The sequence below is a fragment of the Puma concolor genome, chromosome B1 (genome assembly GCF_028749965.1).
Source record: "Puma concolor isolate L17-30 chromosome B1, mPumCon1.1.hap2, whole genome shotgun sequence".
NCBI classification, from domain to species: domain Eukaryota; kingdom Metazoa; phylum Chordata; class Mammalia; order Carnivora; family Felidae; genus Puma; species Puma concolor.
Genome location: NC_141670.1, coordinates 123,297,976 through 123,317,568, shown reverse-complemented (window position 1 = coordinate 123,317,568; position 19,593 = coordinate 123,297,976). Strand labels below are relative to the sequence as shown.

The 19,593-nt window shown below is 36.1% G+C and overlaps 1 protein-coding gene across 2 annotated transcripts in view; it reads right to left on the bottom strand.

Moving 5' to 3' along the window:
* The window catches only part of DNAJB14 (DnaJ heat shock protein family (Hsp40) member B14), a 47,419-nt gene that overhangs the window by 12,749 nt on the left and 15,077 nt on the right, over window positions 1–19,593 (bottom strand). Inside the window, exons 2-4 of one of the 2 annotated variants that reach the window (XM_025921923.2) lie at window positions 17,924–18,095; window positions 9,308–9,453; window positions 642–827 (exon numbers count right to left, since the gene is read on the bottom strand). In XM_025921923.2, coding sequence (XP_025777708.1) covers window positions 642–827; window positions 9,308–9,453; window positions 17,924–18,095 — 504 coding nt within the window. The remainder of the gene's footprint in view (window positions 1–641; window positions 828–9,307; window positions 9,454–17,923; window positions 18,096–19,593) is intronic. The other variant, XM_025921924.2, reaches the window with a different exon arrangement.

The following is a 19,593-nucleotide window of genomic DNA, read 5'->3' as shown; positions in this document are numbered from 1 at the left end:
TATTTATTTATTTTTTCCAATGTTTATTTATTTTTGGGACAGAGAGAGACAGAGCATGAACGGGGGAGGGGCAGAGAGAGAGGGAGACACAGAATCGGAAACAGGCTCCAGGCTCTGAGCCATCAGCCCAGAGCCCGACGCGGGGCTCGAACTCACGGACCGCGAGATGGTGACCTGGCTGAAGTCGGACGCTCAACCGACTGCGCCACCCAGGCGCCCCTAAACTAGCAATTTATAATGCGATGAATGAAATGTCTACAAAGATCTTCAGAGAACCAATGTCAAATTGTCATCTAGGGTATATGATACCTCCTGTAATTGTAATAGCACTTAATTAAGACACTGCCACTGGATCTCCTATTTATATATCCTTTCTTCAGCTTTATATAAAATAGAGAATATCTGTACTCATTTCTTTTTTAAAAAAATTAAAACATGTTCTAGAAAAAAGTCAGACTTACATTGAAGGTAATAAATCTAACATTTTTTTCTACCTTCATGAAAAGTCATCGGAGGATCATAATACATAATACATAATAAGAAATGTAGCAGAGAAAGTAGATAAATCTCTACGTAGCCTAATTGGAGGTGAGAATCTCTAGCTTCATTAAATATAATATTTATAACTAACATTAAAATACCTGAAGGAAATCCACCACCAAAGAATATATTAAACAAGTCTTCTGGAGTTATATCAGCTTCACAACCTCTATGGAAATTAAATCTACCATTGTTCTGGTGATTACATGCTTGTTCTTCATTGCCCGTGAGGTCATATTGTTTTCGTTTTTCTGGATTGCTTAAAACAGCATAAGCATTTCCAATCTCTGAAAAGGTAATGAGTAACAGTTGGTAAGCAAAGTTTTTATACTATAAAAGACTTCCCCATATAAAAGCTACTGCCATGTTAACCGAAAAACAAACAAAAAAACCCCCACATATACAGACAAGAAACAAAAAAAAACCAACAAATCCTACTTAAGGCTAATCAAGAAATAGTAAAACAGTTAATAACTTATTTTCGTATATATTTTTTAAAAAGACATACATTGCCTGCCATTACACATATTATTACCTCCCATTCAAATTTTTATGAGATGGTAAGTCTCCTTACTATCTTGCATATAAAGGAATGTACATCCTGCTTTCTTACTACTAATGGTCCATCCCCTAATATCCTACTTCTTCCTTTTGAATACCCTAATTTAGTCATTCATTAGAGCTACTCAAACCAATAATAGTAACAGTAGTGACCAACTGCCAGGCTTTGAACACAGTATCTTATTACATTATTCATTATTATCCCTAAATTACAGATGAGCCTCCTGAGCCTCAAAAAGGTTAAGAAACTTGTTCAAGGTCAAAATGTTAGCGCAGTAAGTATACTCTATGCAACCTACACTGTTGCACATGCCAGCCCACAATGTGCTATTTTTCATTCTATTCATGAACAATTTATTCCTCTTAACACTGGAAACTCCATGAGGGTATGGACAATGTCTATGTTTTCACTGCAGTATCCCCATGGTGCACTTGTAAAATCTGAATTTGCTTCTGAATGGATCCAGATGGTCTCTAGTGTTCCTATCTCACTTCACTAAGTTTGTGGTATTTATTTATAAAGAATTCTATTTCCCTTCTCATACTCCCACGTCCAAAAGAGGCAATGGTATGTTGGTTACAAAAATGTCTTTTTGAGGTAATTTACAAAAGCTGTAATGCTTTGATCCAAGCAGGAATTACCCTATTCTCATTCTGACACTTCTAATAATCATTTCATAAATACAGCTTGCTTCTTAAAGTTGATTGTAAACCTTTTGCAATATGGGGTATTTTAAAAACACTTTTTGGGTCCCATGTGGCAGCTGCCATAGGTACTGTGCAAGCAAATAGATGCTCATTAGATAGTTATTTTTGGATGATTAGATATCACACTGAAATTAATCTGTGAATTAATCTGTGAATCCCAGTATATGAAAAATTAGTTTGATGGTCCATTTATCTAAGGAGATAATCCAAACCTTTCTTTAGATTCTCAAATAGATCTATGACTCAGAAATATAGCCACGATTTATAATGTTGCTCTAACGGGAAAGCATGATCAGAGATCCAAACAATGTACTTACAAACAACACCAAGGTATTAAACCATACCTAAAAGAGAAGCATATCTATCAATATCTGCCAAAGTTGTACTTCCAGTAATATCAGTTGTACTTCCAATAATATCAGTCTATATACAAATAGACTATTCCAAGTAATTTCATAATGCTGTTACTTTTTAAATCATTGATATATTGGCATCTCAATCCTATTTTAAAACAGGTTTTATTTTTTAAAAAAGTAATTTCCAAACAGCAAGCTATTTTAGAAAATCTATGTGAAATACTGTCATAACCCATAATTGTATATGTAAGACAATTTATCTATTCTAATTTTCTGTTCATTTACTTTGTTCTATACCCATAATAAAAATTGTTTTTCAGTTCCTTATTACCTAAAAAATTAAGCCCAAAATTTATTTTGGTATTCAAAAGCTGTACAAAATACATTTCTACCCCAGTCTCACTTACTTCACCAAAGGTACCTTCCACCATATTCTCTTCTCTTTAATTTAACTTTTATTCTTTTTTTTTTTTTTTCTTAGAGAGAGAAAGAGGGCTCAAGTGAGTGAGGGGCAGAGAGAGAGGGAGAGAGAGAAAGAGAATCCCATGAGAGGCAGAGAGAGAGAGAGAGAGAGAGAGAGAGAGAGAGAGACAGTGGAGGGGGAGAGGGAGGGAGAGAGACAGAGAGAGAGAATATCCCATGAGGGCCAGAGAGAGAGAGAGAGAAGTGGGGCTAACCCAAAGTGGGGCTCCCGCTCACCCAAAGTGGGACAAGAGCTCACCCGAAGTGGAGCTTGAACTCACGAACCGTGAGATTATGACTTGAGCGGAAGTCAGATTTTAACTGACTGAGCCACCCAGGCGCCCCTTATCAAACTTTCATTCTGAGGTAACTTTAAACTTACATGAGGTTGTAAGAAATAATACAGAGAGATCCTTTGTACCTGCTACCGAATTTCTCCAAGAGCAATATCTTGTAAAATTAAAGTACTATCACAAATAGGATATCGATACTGATATAATCAGGATATCGGACATTTCCACTAGCATCCTCTCATTGCCCTTGTAAAACCACACCCATTTCCTTCCCTTCCATCCCCTCTTTAATCCCTAACGACCACTAATCTAGTCTCTAGTTCTGTATTTTTGGCATTTCAGGAATATTATATAAGAAAAATAATACAGCATATAAATGGAATGAAACCATTTGGGATTGGCTTTTCTCAATTAGCATAATTCTTTGGCGATCAATCCAGGTTGTTAGGTAAGCCAAAACCATAGTCTCTCCTTTACCTCCAATCCATGGTTTCAGTTACCCTTAACCATGGTGTGGAAGCAGATGATCCTCCTTCTGACTTATCATCAGATGTCAATAGTAGCCTGATGCTGCATCACTATGCCTACCTCACTCATCTCACTTCATCTTATCATGTAGGCATTTCATCATCTCACATCATCACAACAAGGGTGAATGCAGTACAATAATAAGATATTTAGAGAGAGAGAGAGAGAGAGAGAGGGGGAGAGAGACACCACATTTACGTAACTTTCATTATAGTATGTTGTTAAAATTGTATTTTATTGTTATTGTTGTTAATATCTTACTGTGCCTAATTTATAAAATTACACTTTATCACAGGTATGTATGTATAGAAAAAAAAAAAAAACACAGTATATACAGGGTTCAGTACTATCTGTGGTTTCAAAAGTCCACTGGGGGTCTTGGAACATAACCCCTGCAGGTAAGAAGGGACTACTACAGTTCATTCCTTCTCATTGATGAGTAGTACTTCATGGTATGGATGTCCCACTGTTTGTTTCGTCATTCACCCACTGAATGGGTTGTTTCTAGTTTTTGGTATTATGAATAAAAATGCTATTTACATTCATGTACAGGTTTACGTGTGAACATAAACTTTCATTTCTCTAGGATAAATGTCCAGGAACGCAACTGCTGGGTTGTATGGTCGCTGAATATTTAGTTTTTCGAGAACCTGCCAAACTAACCATTTTACAGAATGACTGTGTCATGTTACATCCCATCCACCATGTATGAGTGATCCAATTTCTCCACATCCACATCTAACACCAAAGATGTTGTCACTTTTTTTTTTTAATTTCTTTAACGTTTTATTTATTTTTGAGAGAGAGAGAGAGAGAGAGAGAGAGAGAGACAGACAGAGCAAATAGGGGAAGCGCAGAGAGAGAGGGAGACACAGAATCTGAAGTAGCCTCCAGGCTCAGAGCTGTCATCACAGAGCCAGACGTGGGGCTTGAACTCATGAACTATGAGATCATGACCTGAGCCGAAGTTGGCGGCTTAACCAACTGAGCCGCTGAGGTGCCCCGTCACTATTTTTTATTTTAGTCATCAGTGATATCTCATTTGGTTTTACTTTACACTATCTCTAAAGGCTAATGAATGATGTTAAATATCTTTTCATTGCTTATTTTCCATTTGTATCTTTCCATTTGTCATCTTCAGTGAAATGTCTTTTACTCATTTTCTTTATTGAATTGTCTGTTTTTAAATTTTTGAGTCTGAGGAGTTCTTTATATATTTTAGATAGTAGTCTTTTCCAGATATGTGTTTGGCAAATATTTTCTCCCATCCTGGTATTTGTCTTTTCATCCTTCATAAGGTCTCTACAGAGCAAACTTTAAAAAAAAAAAAAATTATGAAATCCAAATTATCAACTTTTCCTTTTATAAGCTGTGCTTTTGGTGTTAAGTATAAGAAATTATTGTCTAGCCTAAGATCCTAAAGATTTGCTCCCATGATTTTTGCTAAGAGTTAAAAAGCGTTTTATAGTTTATGATTTATTTCAAGTTCATTCTTGTAAAAAGTATAAGATTTAGGTCAAAGTTAACTCTTTTCAACTATGAATATCTAATTGCTCCAAAACCATTTGCTGAAAAGTCTATCCTTCCTCTGTTAAATTGCTTTTGCACCTTTGTCAAAAGCCAGTTAGGTATATTTGTATGGGTCAATATCGGGGCTTCCCATGCTGTTCCACTAATCTATTTGTCTATCCCTCTGCCAATACCACACTCTTTTGACCACTGTAGCTATAAAGTTAGCCCTGAAATTAGATAAACTGATGACTCCACTCCATTCTTTTAGTAAATTGTTCTTATTTATTCAGGTTCTTTATCTTTCCATATGAGTTCTAGAGCAAACTTACTTTAATCTACAAAAAAAAAAGGCTTCCTAGGATTTTGACAGGAACTGTGTTAAATACGCATATCAATTTGATGACACCTGACATCTTTACTATGCTGTCTTCCAATCCATGAACATGATATATTGTTCCATTTATTTACATCTTCTCTGATTTCTTTCACTAGTATTAAATAGCATTCAGCATAAAAATCCTGTAAAAGGTTTGTTAAATTTACACCTAAGTATTTCTTGTGTGTATGTGTTTGATTACATTGATTCTATTTTCAGGAAGAGACCGTAGAATTAGTTTAAATTTTTCTTTAAAAGTTCTGTAGGATTCTCCAGGAAAGGCATCTGATTTCTTTTTGGGAGTTTCTGATTACTAATTTAATGAATTTTTAATTTGTATCTATATATTCACTGCTAGTATACTGAAATGTACCAAATATTTCTAAAGAGAAAAACTGCTTTTTGTATCCTAAAATCTTGCAGAATATATATATCGATTCTAAAAATTTGGGGGTGAGGTACATTCTTGAGATTTTTTATAATTAGATCATTTGTAAACAGGGACAGTTTTATCTCTTTCCTATAATATTTATCTCTTTTATTTTCTCACCTTAATGCACTGACTAGAATTTCCAACACTATACTGAATAAGTGTGGTGAAAGGAAACATTCTAGCTTTGTTCTCAATCTTGGGGGGAAGCATTCAGTCTTTTACCATTAAGTATAGTGTTTTCTGTAGTTGCTCTTTTATCAATTTGACGCAAGGCCTTTCTATTCCTATTTATTCTGTCAGGGCTTTTTTTCTGTTAATTTTTATCACAAATGAGTGGTGAAATTTTTCAAATGCTTTTCCCACACTGATTGATACAATCATGAGATTTTTCTTCTTTAGCCTGTTAATATAGTGGGTCACACTGACTGATTTTTCAAACATCAGCCTTGCATTCTTGGAATAAACTCTACTTGGTCAGGGTGTATAACTATATATACAGTATAGGTATTGTTCAAACGGTCTCTGAAATACTTGGGAGTCTTTGAAGATAAAGTAGACGGGGTATATTTTGAAGACATCCACATCAGACAGAAGGAAAGGGATCCATTTCATTCAAATATTTTTTTAAAGTATGTTCATATATACTGTGCAATTTACTCTCTAGATGTAAACAAAATATTCCCTGCTTTGAGAAACTTCAGTTACAATCCTAACTGTAAAGAACTTAAGAGTTCGTTTAGTCTATCCTCCTTGATAGCAACCTATCTTTTATTTTTAAAGCTTTACAAAACACACAAATGAAGGGGTACCTGGCTGGCTCACCCAGTAAAGTGTGTGACTCTTGATCGTGAGTTCAAGCCCCACATTGGGCATTGAGCTTATTTAAAAAACAAAACAAAACAAAAGACCCACACAAATGAAAATATCTCTTCTCTCTAATTTAATTCCCGAAACTGATTACCTCCTCTTTTTTATTCTTGAAGGAAATAAAAAGCAAATGGTGTCCATCTTCTGTAAAATGTCTTTTGGCAGTTACAGAGCAATCAATCTATACTTACCTTTCATACAAAAGAAAAAACTATTAATATTTGCTTAAAACAAACAGCTTAGTATCCCAAAAACAGAAGTTAGGATCAATTGGTTAAAAATAAAATAAAATGAGGGGCGCCTGTGTGGCTCAGTCTGTTAAGTGACCGACTCTTGGTTTTGGCTCAGGCCATGAGATCGAGCCTTTCGTTGGGCTCCGTGCTGACAGTGCAGAGACTGCTTGAGATTCTCTCTCTCCCTCTCTCTCCCTGCCCCTCCCCTGCTCTCTCTCTCAAAATAAATAAATAAACTTAAGAGGATTCAGAAGATAATGAAAAGATCCTGGGTGCTGAATAAATGATTTCTGTATGATGACACTAGCCGTAATGTCTTCTAATTAACTACCTCTGCACACCAAGCATCTGTGAATTACAACCTAGTTTTCCACCCACTCAATGAAAAACGCGCTCATCAACCAATTCCCTATTCTGATCCTCTTTGGGATTAATAAATTGGCATTCTGATTTACAGATAACCTCCTGTGTACTGAATAATGTGAGCCTCTCCTCTAGAGAGGAACCACCTCCCAGCATGTTGATAAATATTAAGTTTCTAGTTTACAAAGCGGAGCATTAGACTCTGAAATGTACCACATCAAAGTATAATCACCTTTGTCAAGTTCCTTCCGAATGTCTAGCTGGAGTGACGTTTATGCTGCTCACCCCTTCGAAATGTAACATAACATGTAAAAATATTGGTAGATCCACTCACTGTTATTTCAAGACTAATAATGCTAACACGACTTCAATATGAAGTGAGAGGAACGAGCAATTTAACATTTTTAATATTAATGAAGAATTAAAACTGGAATCACTTAGCAGATCACAAACATGCAAATAACTCACTGCCAAGATATTTTTCACTATTTAAAAGCACCAACAATTTGGGGTGCTTGGCTGGCTCAGTTGGAAGACCGTGTGACTCTTGATCTCAGAGTCATGAGTTTGAGCCCCATGTTGGGTGTAGAGATTACTTAAATAAAACTGAAAACAACAACAACAATTTTAAATTAAATGATTTTAATTCATAATGTGGAAAAAAAAATTATTTTTTTTCCACATTATGTGCTAAAGTTAGTGCTTTGGAGTAAAGAAACATTTTCTCTATTTTCAAGATGCCACTTTTAACTGAAGAAAACAGAGAAGGTGCTCAGTGTCACAGGGATATTTTACTTCTACCGGCACCACTTTGGCAGCTGCTTTTATTGGAATATATTAATTGCCAAAATACACTGGACTTGGCAGCTTCCTTCAAGAAATAAAACTGTTTTGTAAATAATATCAACAGTATTTTGTGAAAGACCAATGGAATCATCTATGTTTTAGGAGCATTTTAAAAATTAGTGTCTCCATCCTGTTATTCCAAGACCCCAGCGTTTCACTGCAAACATGATATGCTGACTGTAAAAATGCCTAATTCTCAAGAAGAACAATCACAAATTTTTAAAAAAAATTTTTTATGTTTGTTTATTTTTGAGAGAGAGAGAGAGAGGCAGAGCACAAGCAAGGGAAGGGCAGAGAGAGAGACACAGAATCCAAAGCAGGCTCCAGGCTCTGAGCTGTCATCACAGAGCCCGACGTGGGGCTCAAACCCGCAAACCGCAAAATCATGACCTGAGCTGAAGTCAGACACTTAACCGACCAAGCCACCAGGCTCCTGGGGGCAATGACAAATTTAAGCATTTTCCTATGAATTAGAAGTTAACTACTATGAACAAATTGCATGTAACAAAATACGAAATTATAAAATGAGGTGACATTCATTCATGAAACCGGCAACAACAACCACAAAAAACCTTGAAATAATATTAAGAAAATGAGGAAGAATGAGTAGGCAAAAGGAAAAAGACTTTTTTAAGTAAGCTCTATGCCCAAGGTGGGACTCAGATTCATGACCCCAAGATCAAGAGTTGCATACTCCACCAACTGAGCCAGCCAGGTGCCCCAAGATACTAATTCTTAAAAAGAAAAAAAAAAATCACCATAGTTAGAACCACATACAAAAAAATGCAAAAATTGGCCAGTTAACAGAAATATAACAACACTGGGCAAACAGAAATTCCCAAGCAATTTCCCAATTTTAGACAGTCTCTATTATCCTAAAAACTCGCAAAAGCTATGTTTTGTTTCAGTACCCTTGGAAGCAGATGGTAATGCACTAGAAGCTTATGTATACCACACACTAGTGTAGTAAACTAGAAAGCATGCATGATTATCTAGAAAAGTTACTTACGACTTCGCCCAAACTGGCATTTTGCTCTTGTGAAGCCACACTGTATTTGTTTGGCTCTTGGTATAACAAATTAATAATAAAGTTTTAAAGGATTTTGAGGACACTTGCTTAAGCTGGCTTCTAAATGAACCAGTCTAAAGGCAGAATTTAATATTCTAAAACACTGTAAAGTGGATTCTACAAAGAGCTTAGTAAAACTGCTTTAAAAGGTTTACTTTACTTTTAAAAGCATCTGTTGCTCCAGGTGCATGGTTTTTGTCTGGATGAAACTTCAAAGCAAGCTTTCTATAAGCTTTTTTCAAATCTTCATCACCAGCATCTTTGGTAACTCCAAGTACTTCATAGTAATTTTTACATTTGTTTATGCTGTGAACAAGAGAGTGTGTTATAAAGTAAATTTCAAGGAAGAACTTCAGGAAATATCTCTAATTTTTTACTTATTAGAATACTAAGAAGAACTGTCTGTGGACTATTTCCTCAGTATCAAATGATAGCTTATCCCGTTAAAGGTTATTGCTTCATTCTCTTTTTTGACCACAGACCATTCCCTTAACCTCTCCAGCCTATGGAGAGTTGGCCATGAGAATGTCCTTGGTGCATTTTATCCCAACTACAGAGAAGTAGCAAAGCCCGTAACAATCATGGATGAAGGACAGAGCACACACTGAAGCTAGAATGAGAGAGTGAGAATAATTTTATAGTACTCTTAAGTGCACCAAGAAATTCCAAAACTTTTCCCAAGTATGTCGTAGCTAAGGTTAATTTAATACACACTGCATTCCAAGAGTTCTATTGTCACATAATGCAGACCTCACCAAATATCACAGCAATATTTAGTGCATATAAAACAATTACAAGTACTCTATGGTTTCAACGTCAATGCAAATTAACTCAGTTTGGCTATTCTAAAGAGAACTCATCTGTGTCACTCTAAGAAAGATAAAACCTCATAATAATGTACATCACAGGACCCAAAAATGTTTGTTACACCCAATTTTCATTCTGATGAGCATACTTTTAAAGATTACTGACATAGCTAACTAAAGGTGTTAACAGATTTAAGCCCACAGTCTTTAAAGAATACGAAGAAATAAAATACTCTGACTGGAGCAGAGAACACTAATACTTTTAAATGTTAATATTCTCCCCCAAACTTACTAATTTTCCTTCACTAGAATACAGTAACATTTTAAACATCTTCTGTGGAGTACTGTATGACTTTAGATGTGTTCCATGTGTGAGTCGCCTGAAGTAGCAACAGGATAAAGAGCTAAGAAATAATTGTTCACTGGCAGCTAAAGAACTGCAGAGTGACTTAAAGTTCTGAGACATGATTGATCTTATTTTACTACTGAACCTATAAGCCATCACAGTGCTTGATACAGGATAGGTTCTCAGTAAATATTTCTGGAATAAATGAGCCTTTGCCCTCCTTTTATAATGATCGCATTCAGGGGCACCCAGGTGGCTCAGTTGATTAAGCACCTGACTCTTGATTTCAACTCAGGTCATGATCTCATGGCTCATGAGATCGAGCCCCACTTTGGGCTCTGTGCTGACAGCACGGATCCTGCTTGGGATTCTCTCTCTCTCCCTCTCTCGCTGCCCCTCCCTCACACATGCTCCTCTCTCTCTCTCTCTCTCTCTCTCTCTCTCTCAAAATAAATAAACTTAAAAAAAAAAATAATGACAGTATTCAACATTTGTTAAATGAACAAAGTAAAAAAAAAAAGAGAGAAGACACTGTATAAGATTATAGAAATCTATTTATAATCACACATCAACAAAAATCTGTTTTGCGGTCTTCTTTATGATAAAAATAATTAAAATTGGATGTTTCTACTTTGATAATAATTATTAACATTTTATTCCATAAACATGATATTTCCTTTGTTTAACCAGCAATATTTATTGAGCACCAATTATGTCACAGACAGTGTTCTGGGCACTTGAGATATATTTGTGAATAAAACAGAGAATGCTTCCTGCCTTTGTAGAACCCATTCTCCCAGATATGTTTAGAAACTATGTGACAGAAAAAAAATGAAAGGGGACATTTATAGAACACCTACTGTGTGTCAGGCACAGGTCCACAATCACATATCCATGTTCCAAAATCCATAAAGCTCTGAAAAACGAAAGTTATTCTATAACCAATTTGATGCAGAAACCTGACTGAACTCTTTCAGAGGCAAAATTTGACCTGATTGGATGTGAAGCTGCTATAGGGTTTTCATTTATCCCATTTAGGTGTGAATATGTTGCTGCAGAAACGTTACTATTAGGTTCTGGGCTGCTCACTAGAGGTTAAGTGTTGCTATATAATGTATAATATATGCTCCTTACTATCTTCCTAAAATATGAACAATTCTGAATTCCAACCTACATTTGGTCCACAAAGATTTCACACAGAGAATTGCAGAATCATATTATACTGGCTATTTTACATAAATTGTTTCATTTCCTCCTCATTAGATGTTATTCCTATTTAACCAATGAGAAAATCAAGGCTTTGAGTGGTTAAGTTGCCAAAAGTCATATAACAAAGTAATAGAGGGGAACTGAGTTTATTTTTTCAACAAAAATTTATGGATCAATTACTTTCTGCGGACACTATTTCAGATGCTATAGTGGTGAATAAAATAGTGAAAAGAATCACGATTCACATTAAATTTACAATTGGGAGAGGGATGAACAATGGACAAATAAACAAGTAAAATATAAAGTACATCGTATGGTGATAAGTAGAGAAAAATAAAGTGACAAAGGGGACTAGAGAATGGACAAGAAGGCAGCTATTTTAAATAGGATGATGAGGAAAGGTCTCACAAGTAAGGACTCAAACCTTAGTCTGTCTGACTTGAAAATTCTGCCCTCAGAACCACGGTAAGGAAAAGGAACCCTTCAGACACCTGAGTAACCCACCTCTTCCTTTCTATCCACTTTTCCTATCAGTGTTTAAACAGACTTTTCTCTCCCAGGTATTTTCAAATGTTGGTTTTGGTGCCCAGAACGTGCCTTCTCTGCTTCTTGCTTAGTTAGTTTCCACAACTGCTTCAGACCTCAGCTTGGCTTTTCATTTTCTCAAGAACTCCAATTCCTCAAGACTCAGTTTCGTTAAAAAAAAAAAAATTCAAAAAAAAAAAAAAAAAAGGGGCGCCTGGGTGGCGCAGTCGGTTAAGCGTCCGACTTCAGCCAGGTCACGATCTCGCGGTCCGTGAGTTCGAGCCCCGCGTCGGGCTCTGGGCTGATGGCTCAGAGCCTGGAGCCTGTTACTGATTCTGTGTCTCCCTCTCTCTCTGCCCCTCCCCCGTTCATGCTCTGTCTCTCTCTGTCCCAAAAAAATAAATAAACGTTAAAAAAAAAAAAATTTTTTTTAAAAAGACTCAGTTTGGTGCTCCTGCTGTATCTTCCCCAAAACCCTCTGGACTTGAGCCCTACCCCGGCAATTACCACAGTGTACTGCACCTACCTGGTCCGAGCCCTCTTCTAGACTATAGACCTCCTGAAGGCAAAGATTATGTCTTGTTCACTATATGTGGTGAATGGATGTATAATAGATGGACAGATGGATGAATGGCCCAATTTGAAGGCAGAAACGGTTAGGATCTAACGGTCAAAGGTGGTAAGTGCTATAATGTAGTTGGCGTCAAAAGTTAACTTGGGGGTGCCTGGATGGCTCAGTCGGTTAAGCGTCCGACTTCAGCTCAGGTCACGATCTCGTGGTTCACGAGTTTGAGCCCCGCGTTGGGCTCTGGGCTGACGGCTCAGAGCCTGGAGCCTGCTTCCGATTCTGTGTCTCCCTCTCTCTCTGCCCCTCCCCCGCTCATGCTCTGTCTCTCTCTGTCAATAATAAATAAAACATTAAAAAAAAAAGTTAATTTGGAATAGAGGAGAACAGACTGTGGGACAAGGAATAGAGCCAAGAATATGATAGACACTATGTGAATGCAGAAAACAAAAGGCAGTGATAAAACACTAAACAATCCTAAAGTCATTATTACTTGGTTTGCATGCACAAGATGATAAATTATATGCCAGACTAACCCTCCAAAATTGTTTTGTTGAGATTTCCTGAGCATAAAAACCTAGGCAATAGGAAAAGGCAGCCCAAGAGAGGACTGCTGGATAGGGTAGGAAAATTAGGATGGAATTCGCAATCTTCTGCAGATGTGTCTAAAGCTAAGAATTGTCACAAAAAGAGGTAGAAAAACAATTATTTCACTAATTCTTTTTTTTTATGTTTATTTATTTTTGAGAGAGAGAGAGAGAGACACAGAGCACAAGCGGGGGAGGAGCAGAGACAGAGGGAGACACAGAATCCAAAGCAGGGTTCCAGGCTCTGAGCTGTCAGCACAGAACCTGACGTGGGATTTGAACTCACAAACCGTGAGAGCATGACCTGAGCCGAAGTCAGACGCTTAACTGACTGAACCACCCAGGTACCCCTTATTTCACTAATTCTTAAGTGTAGCTAGTTCTACTATATCCTCCTTGCACTGAGTTTTTCATCACATGTTAACAAGAGAAATTTTCTGAGAAGCCAGCAGAGAGGTATAAAGTTGACATCACCAGTGGACAGGCTGCAGACTACTCCATTATTTCAAGTAAGGCTCCAAAAACACTCATTTACTTAATATTTCACACATGAATGAATTACCATTCATATATTTATTTCAATTTATATTTTTGATCATTGTGCCTTCACCAACTCAATGCATTTGTCATTCTTTACATATATATATATATATATATATATATATATATATATATATATACACAGTTTACTCCTTGCTTAAAGTTTCAAGCGTTCTTCTCTATCTTCACCAAAGAAAATTTTTTAAAAGGAAAGAAATAAACAAGAAAATAAATTAAGAAGAGGTAATCTATTACCTCTTCTGGAAGGAGATATGAACAACCAGTCCAGAAAGATCTGACTGCAAGCTCAACAACTGAGAAGTCAGTCTGGTGCAGCCTTTACATCTTCCTTTACGTGCATGAAAGCGTAGTGCGTAGGGCAGGACGGTCCTCTCTCAATTATTTTTTTCACATTATAGCTGATCATTTGAATAGACTCCAAATTTAACTGGTGTTTAGGGAAATAGCTGTTCGTCCCTGAGACAAAGGACTATTTATTTTATAAGTTTAGCAAAATGATTTCTTTTCATCTACAGAGCTAGAGCTTAAATCAAATCCTAATCAAATCCCCATAATTCAAATGACTTAATAATTGTAACACAAGCGTTCCTAATTGATAAATAGAAAGATGACCCAGTTAGTTAATGCTTTCACACTGATCTGGTAAATTTTTAAAATAAAAGATGGGCTTTTCTTCAGTGAGAAATTCAAAACCTCTTCGCATTAGATCCATGACACTTCTTCTCAATAATTTTTCAATAGATTTCAACTCAAAGACAACAAACAGGGTTTAGCCACACAGAATATTAGCTTTACAAAGTGATATACTTTTTCTTCAGTCTTACTGTAAGCTAGCTCGTACTTATGCAATGGCTGCAGTATTATTGCATGGCTTCTCCCATTGAGCCAAACTGTCACTGAGCAACTTGTTTGCATAATCGTGCTACCACAAGATAACATGGCTTTCTTCAGAAAAAAATCCCCTGTGTATAGGTAAAACAAAAAACAAAAACATAAAGCATGTAAGTGTTTGCTGGTGATTTGTTACCTTACTAAAGCAACACTTACAAGGGCTACTGTAATGAGTAAGTGTTACATAATTCAGCTAAGCAACTCATGTAAGGTACCAACTGAAGTATTTTGAATAACTTAGGGATTCTACTAAAGAATGTTCCAATCATATTTAGTCCTCAAAGGAAAAAAAAAACTGCGTTTAATAAAAAAAAGGGATAATAAAATTATTGACCAGAGAAACAATCCCTAATACAGCTATACTACTAAGCCAATACTTATACCCAATAAGAATTCATGGTCTCAAACTTGGCTGGGCCTCAACGCTAACCAGCGACCCTTCTGTTCCCTTTGCCTTTCTTCTCTGTAAATTTTCCATCCTTGTACCACTCTCCCCAAGCTTTCAATCTCATCTCTTTTCTCCTAACTCCCAGAGGATAACCTCATCTCCAATTTCACAGAGAATATAGAAGCCAACAGACAGAAACTTCCTCAACATTGTGTTTGCATCTTTCCGATGCTGGCCCTATGCAATGTGTATCTGTACCCACTATCATCTTTCATTCCTCCATTCTCAAAATGTCCCCAGCCTAAATACTCAAAGAGACAGCAAAACAAAGCACTGTTCTTCCTTCCTTATTTCTACTATGACTTGAACTACTCCTCTTTTCCTTTCCAACTGAGAGCAGAGGAAATGAAGAAAAAAGATTCTTAAAGAATAGTGCTAGGGGGCGCCTGGGTGGCGCAGTCGGTTGGCGTCCGACTTCAGCCAGGTCACGATCTCGTGGTCCGTGGGTTCGAGCCCCGCGTCGGGCTCTGGGCTGATGGCTCAGAGCCTGGAGCCTGCTTCCGATTCTGTGTCTCCCTCTCTCTCTCTGCCCCTCCCCCGTTCATGCTCTGTCTCTCTCTGTCCCAAAAATAAATAAACGTTGAAAAAAAAAATTTTTTTAAAAAGAATAGTGCTAGATTAGGGGATTCCTATGCTCCCAAACTTTCAACTCTCTTTTGGTGATATTTCAAAACAGGTAAGTGGTTCTATAGCCTTTTAAAAGAAATCACAAAAATGATTCTAAATAGAAATCACATACAATACAATTAACTTCATTTAGGTCTTTCATTAAGAACATACCCTCCCAATCAAACGTAAATTCTACAAGAAAATACAATTTGTTTTCGAACAGATATGGTTTCCCGGAATGCATTCCAGCACACTGTTTAAAGGTTCTTCTTGAAGAAATTCAAAAGGAAGTCTCTCAGTTATTCATCCACTTAATCTCACTTATGCAGCCACCTCTGACACAATACTAGTTATAAAAGTAGTGAGCAACATTACTTATACCCAAAAGTGCTTCACTACCATTCATGTTCAAAATGGCTTTACCATGATTAGGGAGTCTTTTTTCTTTTCTTTTTTTTCCCCACCAAACACCAACATCTGTGGTCACACTCAGATAAAATGTTACAATCAAGCTTTAGCATCTAAATGTAGAGGGGAAAAAAGAAAAATATAAATACATTGATATTTTATTTTAAAGGACTTCAATTCTAAATTACGGTAAGAAAAAAAAAGAATGAACCAAAAAGCAATGGAGAAAAAAAGGTGAGAAAAACAGGAAATAAGAATAGAAGAAAAACAGAAACAGGTAAAGAGAAAGACAATCTAAGTTGTTTTACCTACTCCTCACTTAGCTAGTTCACTGTACTATAATTCGCTCTCCATGTGAATTATCTGATTAATCACGATTTAGAGTCCTTCATTCTTACATTTTACTTTCCCTAGAGAGTGAGATCAGTACAATATTAATATGGCATCCCTAAGCTGTAGCAGAAAACAAAACATTATTTTCTCTAGTGTTTCACACTGAAAGGTTCATTTTATTCCCAGAAAATCTTTTCCTAATTATAAAATCAGTTAAGCCAGAGACCCAAAACCCAGTTCACAATTTTCCAACTCTGATTCTTCTCTGTAAATAGAAGAGTATCAGGAGGTAAAACTAAAAACACTGAGGCAGAATAATTAGAGTAAGAAAAATATTAAAAGGACATGGGAATGCAAGCTGGTGCAGCCCCTCTGAAAAATAGTATGGAGGTCCCTCAAAAAACTAAAAATAGAACTACCCTGCGACCCAGCAGTTGCACTACTAGGCATTTATCCAAGGGATACAGGTGTGCTGTTTTGAAGGGGCACATGCACCCCAATGTTTACAGCAGCACTGTCGACAATAGCCAAAGTATGGAAAGAGCCCAAATGTCAATCGATGGATGAATGGATAAAGAAGATGTGGTATATATATACAATGGAGTATTACTCAGCAATCAAAAAGAATGAACTCTTGCCATTTGCAACTATCGTGGATGGAACTAGACAGTATTATGCTAAGTGAAATTAGTCAGAGAAAGACAAATATCATATGACTTCGCTCATATCAGGACTTTAAGAGACAAAACAGATGAGCATAAGGGAAGGAAAACAAATACAATATAAAAACAGAGAGGGGGACAAAACATAAGACACTCTTAAATATGGAGAACAAACAGAGGGTTACTGGAGGGGGTATGGGAGGGGGGATGGGCTAAATGGGTAAGGGGCATTAAGGAATCTACTCCTGAAATCATTGTTGCACTATATGCTAATTTGGATGTAAATTAAAAAAATTTTAATTAAAAAATTAAATTAAATTAAAAAAATTTTTAAAAAAGGAGAGGACATTATGATGTTTGCCTATGTATAAAGATGACCTTAAAGAAAGAATATAAATAGAAAAAAAAACTATTCTACATTAATATAAGTAGGAAACTGAAAATGCTGTTGCTATTGTCCTCAATTTTCCTCTCATGAAATTCCCTTTCATGCATACATAAGACAAAACAATTCTTCATCCTCTTTCAATACAGTTATCTAAATACTATGCTGTGTCAAAAAATAAAAATAATATTCCTCAAGAGAAAAATACCTGGAAGCAACTTTGTGCCTTATAGTTACTTTAAAAGATGGAACCTTCCATAGAGTCGGTACTTTACAGACTGATGTGACAAAATAACATAAAGTATAAGACACCCAGAGTTCAATTCCTCCATGTTTGTTCCTCCACTGAATAATAGTTCACGTACTTTTTTAGGTGTTACAACATTTAAAAGTTACATTAGTATCAATTATAGTTGAGATATAATTCACGTTTATCCCTACCTGAGAACTCCATCTACTTGATCTTTGGTGTAGCCTTTTCCACTTTCACCACTACCAGATATGCTGTCCTTCGTGCAATTAGGCTTGTTTTGGTCACCACAACCTGATGGTTTTCGGCAGTGAGGGCTATTTCCAGCCGTGCTTCCATTTTTCATAATTATTTCCAACAGTGCTGTGGAAAGATAAAGCACACTATGCCATGTAACATCATGTACATACATATGATCTTGAGAAGAAAGTTATAAAGCTGACAAATTAAGAATCATATACTCCGAAAGAATTTAACGTAAGGCTCTTTTTTTAATTCCTTTATGTACTTGTTTACACACCACTAATCATCACTTAGAAGCAGAATATTACTAAATTAAACCTAAAAACTCAAAATTACTGTCACTTAATTCCTTATGACATACTTTCATTTGTCACCTCATGGTGAAACTACAGAATACCAAAGAAAAAGAGATAGTCTTTAAAGAAGCCAATGAAATTATCTACAAAGAAACAGAAATTAGACTTCCTCTTTATTTCTCAACAACAATAATGGCGCTGAAAGACATGGGAATAGTATCTTCAAAATGTTCCGGGTGAATAACTGTCAAACTTGAATTCTGCACTTACTTTCTAGAAAATGTGCAAGATTACAACCATTTTCAAAGAAACAAAAACTAATAAAACTTACCACTAAGATTTCACTAGAGGATACTGTAATGTATATGTTTTGGAAAGAAGGAAAATGCTTCAAGATAGGTGAAAAGGTGAAAGGGAATGGCATGCAAATACTGTGGTAAATGTATGAAAAAAATCTAAACACTGAGTCTATAAAACAATAATATAGATATGTCTAGGATTTGCTTTAAAGTACTGGAGGAACATAAGAGGGCAGAGAAAATACATTGGCCATATAAAAGATGAGAGGGCAATAGGAATTGATTATACTATTCTCTTTCCTTTTGTGTATGCTTGAAACTTTCCATAAGTTAAAACTAAATAAACATGGGAAAAAAATAAAAGAAAGAAACAGAAATCCACCATGATGATAAAATATTTTAGTATGTTTCTGTTTAACACAATTGAACACAATTCAATGTCAGTTATTAACTGACATAGGGTAAATGAAAAAAATCACCAAGGATACAAATGATATAAACATCTACTTTGTCAAGCTTGAGCTAGGAGACATAACATTATCTCCACCAATTGGTGAATATTCATTCTATACAGGCACACAAAGAATAAAAATTGACTACATTATATACTTAGACCATGTTACTGTCCTTGAATTTTTTTTAATATGAAATTTACTGTCAAATTGGTTTCCATACAACACCCAGTGCTCATCCCAACAGGTGCCCTCCTCAATGCCCATCACCCACTTTCCCCTCCCCCCATCAACCCTCAGTTTATTCTCAGTTTTTAAGAGTCTCTTATGGTTTGCCTCCTTCCCTCCTTTTTTTTCCCTTCCCCTCCCCCATGGTCTTCTGTTAAGTTTCTCAGGATCCACATAAGAGTGAAAACATACGGTCTCTGTCTTTCTCTATATGACTTCTCTTTGAATTTTTAAAGAATTAATCATATGTTCCACAATCGAATGAGCACAATGCATTTAAGTAAGAAATCAATTTAAAAATTTAAGCAGCAAAATCACAAATGGGTTAGAAAAAAAATTGAGA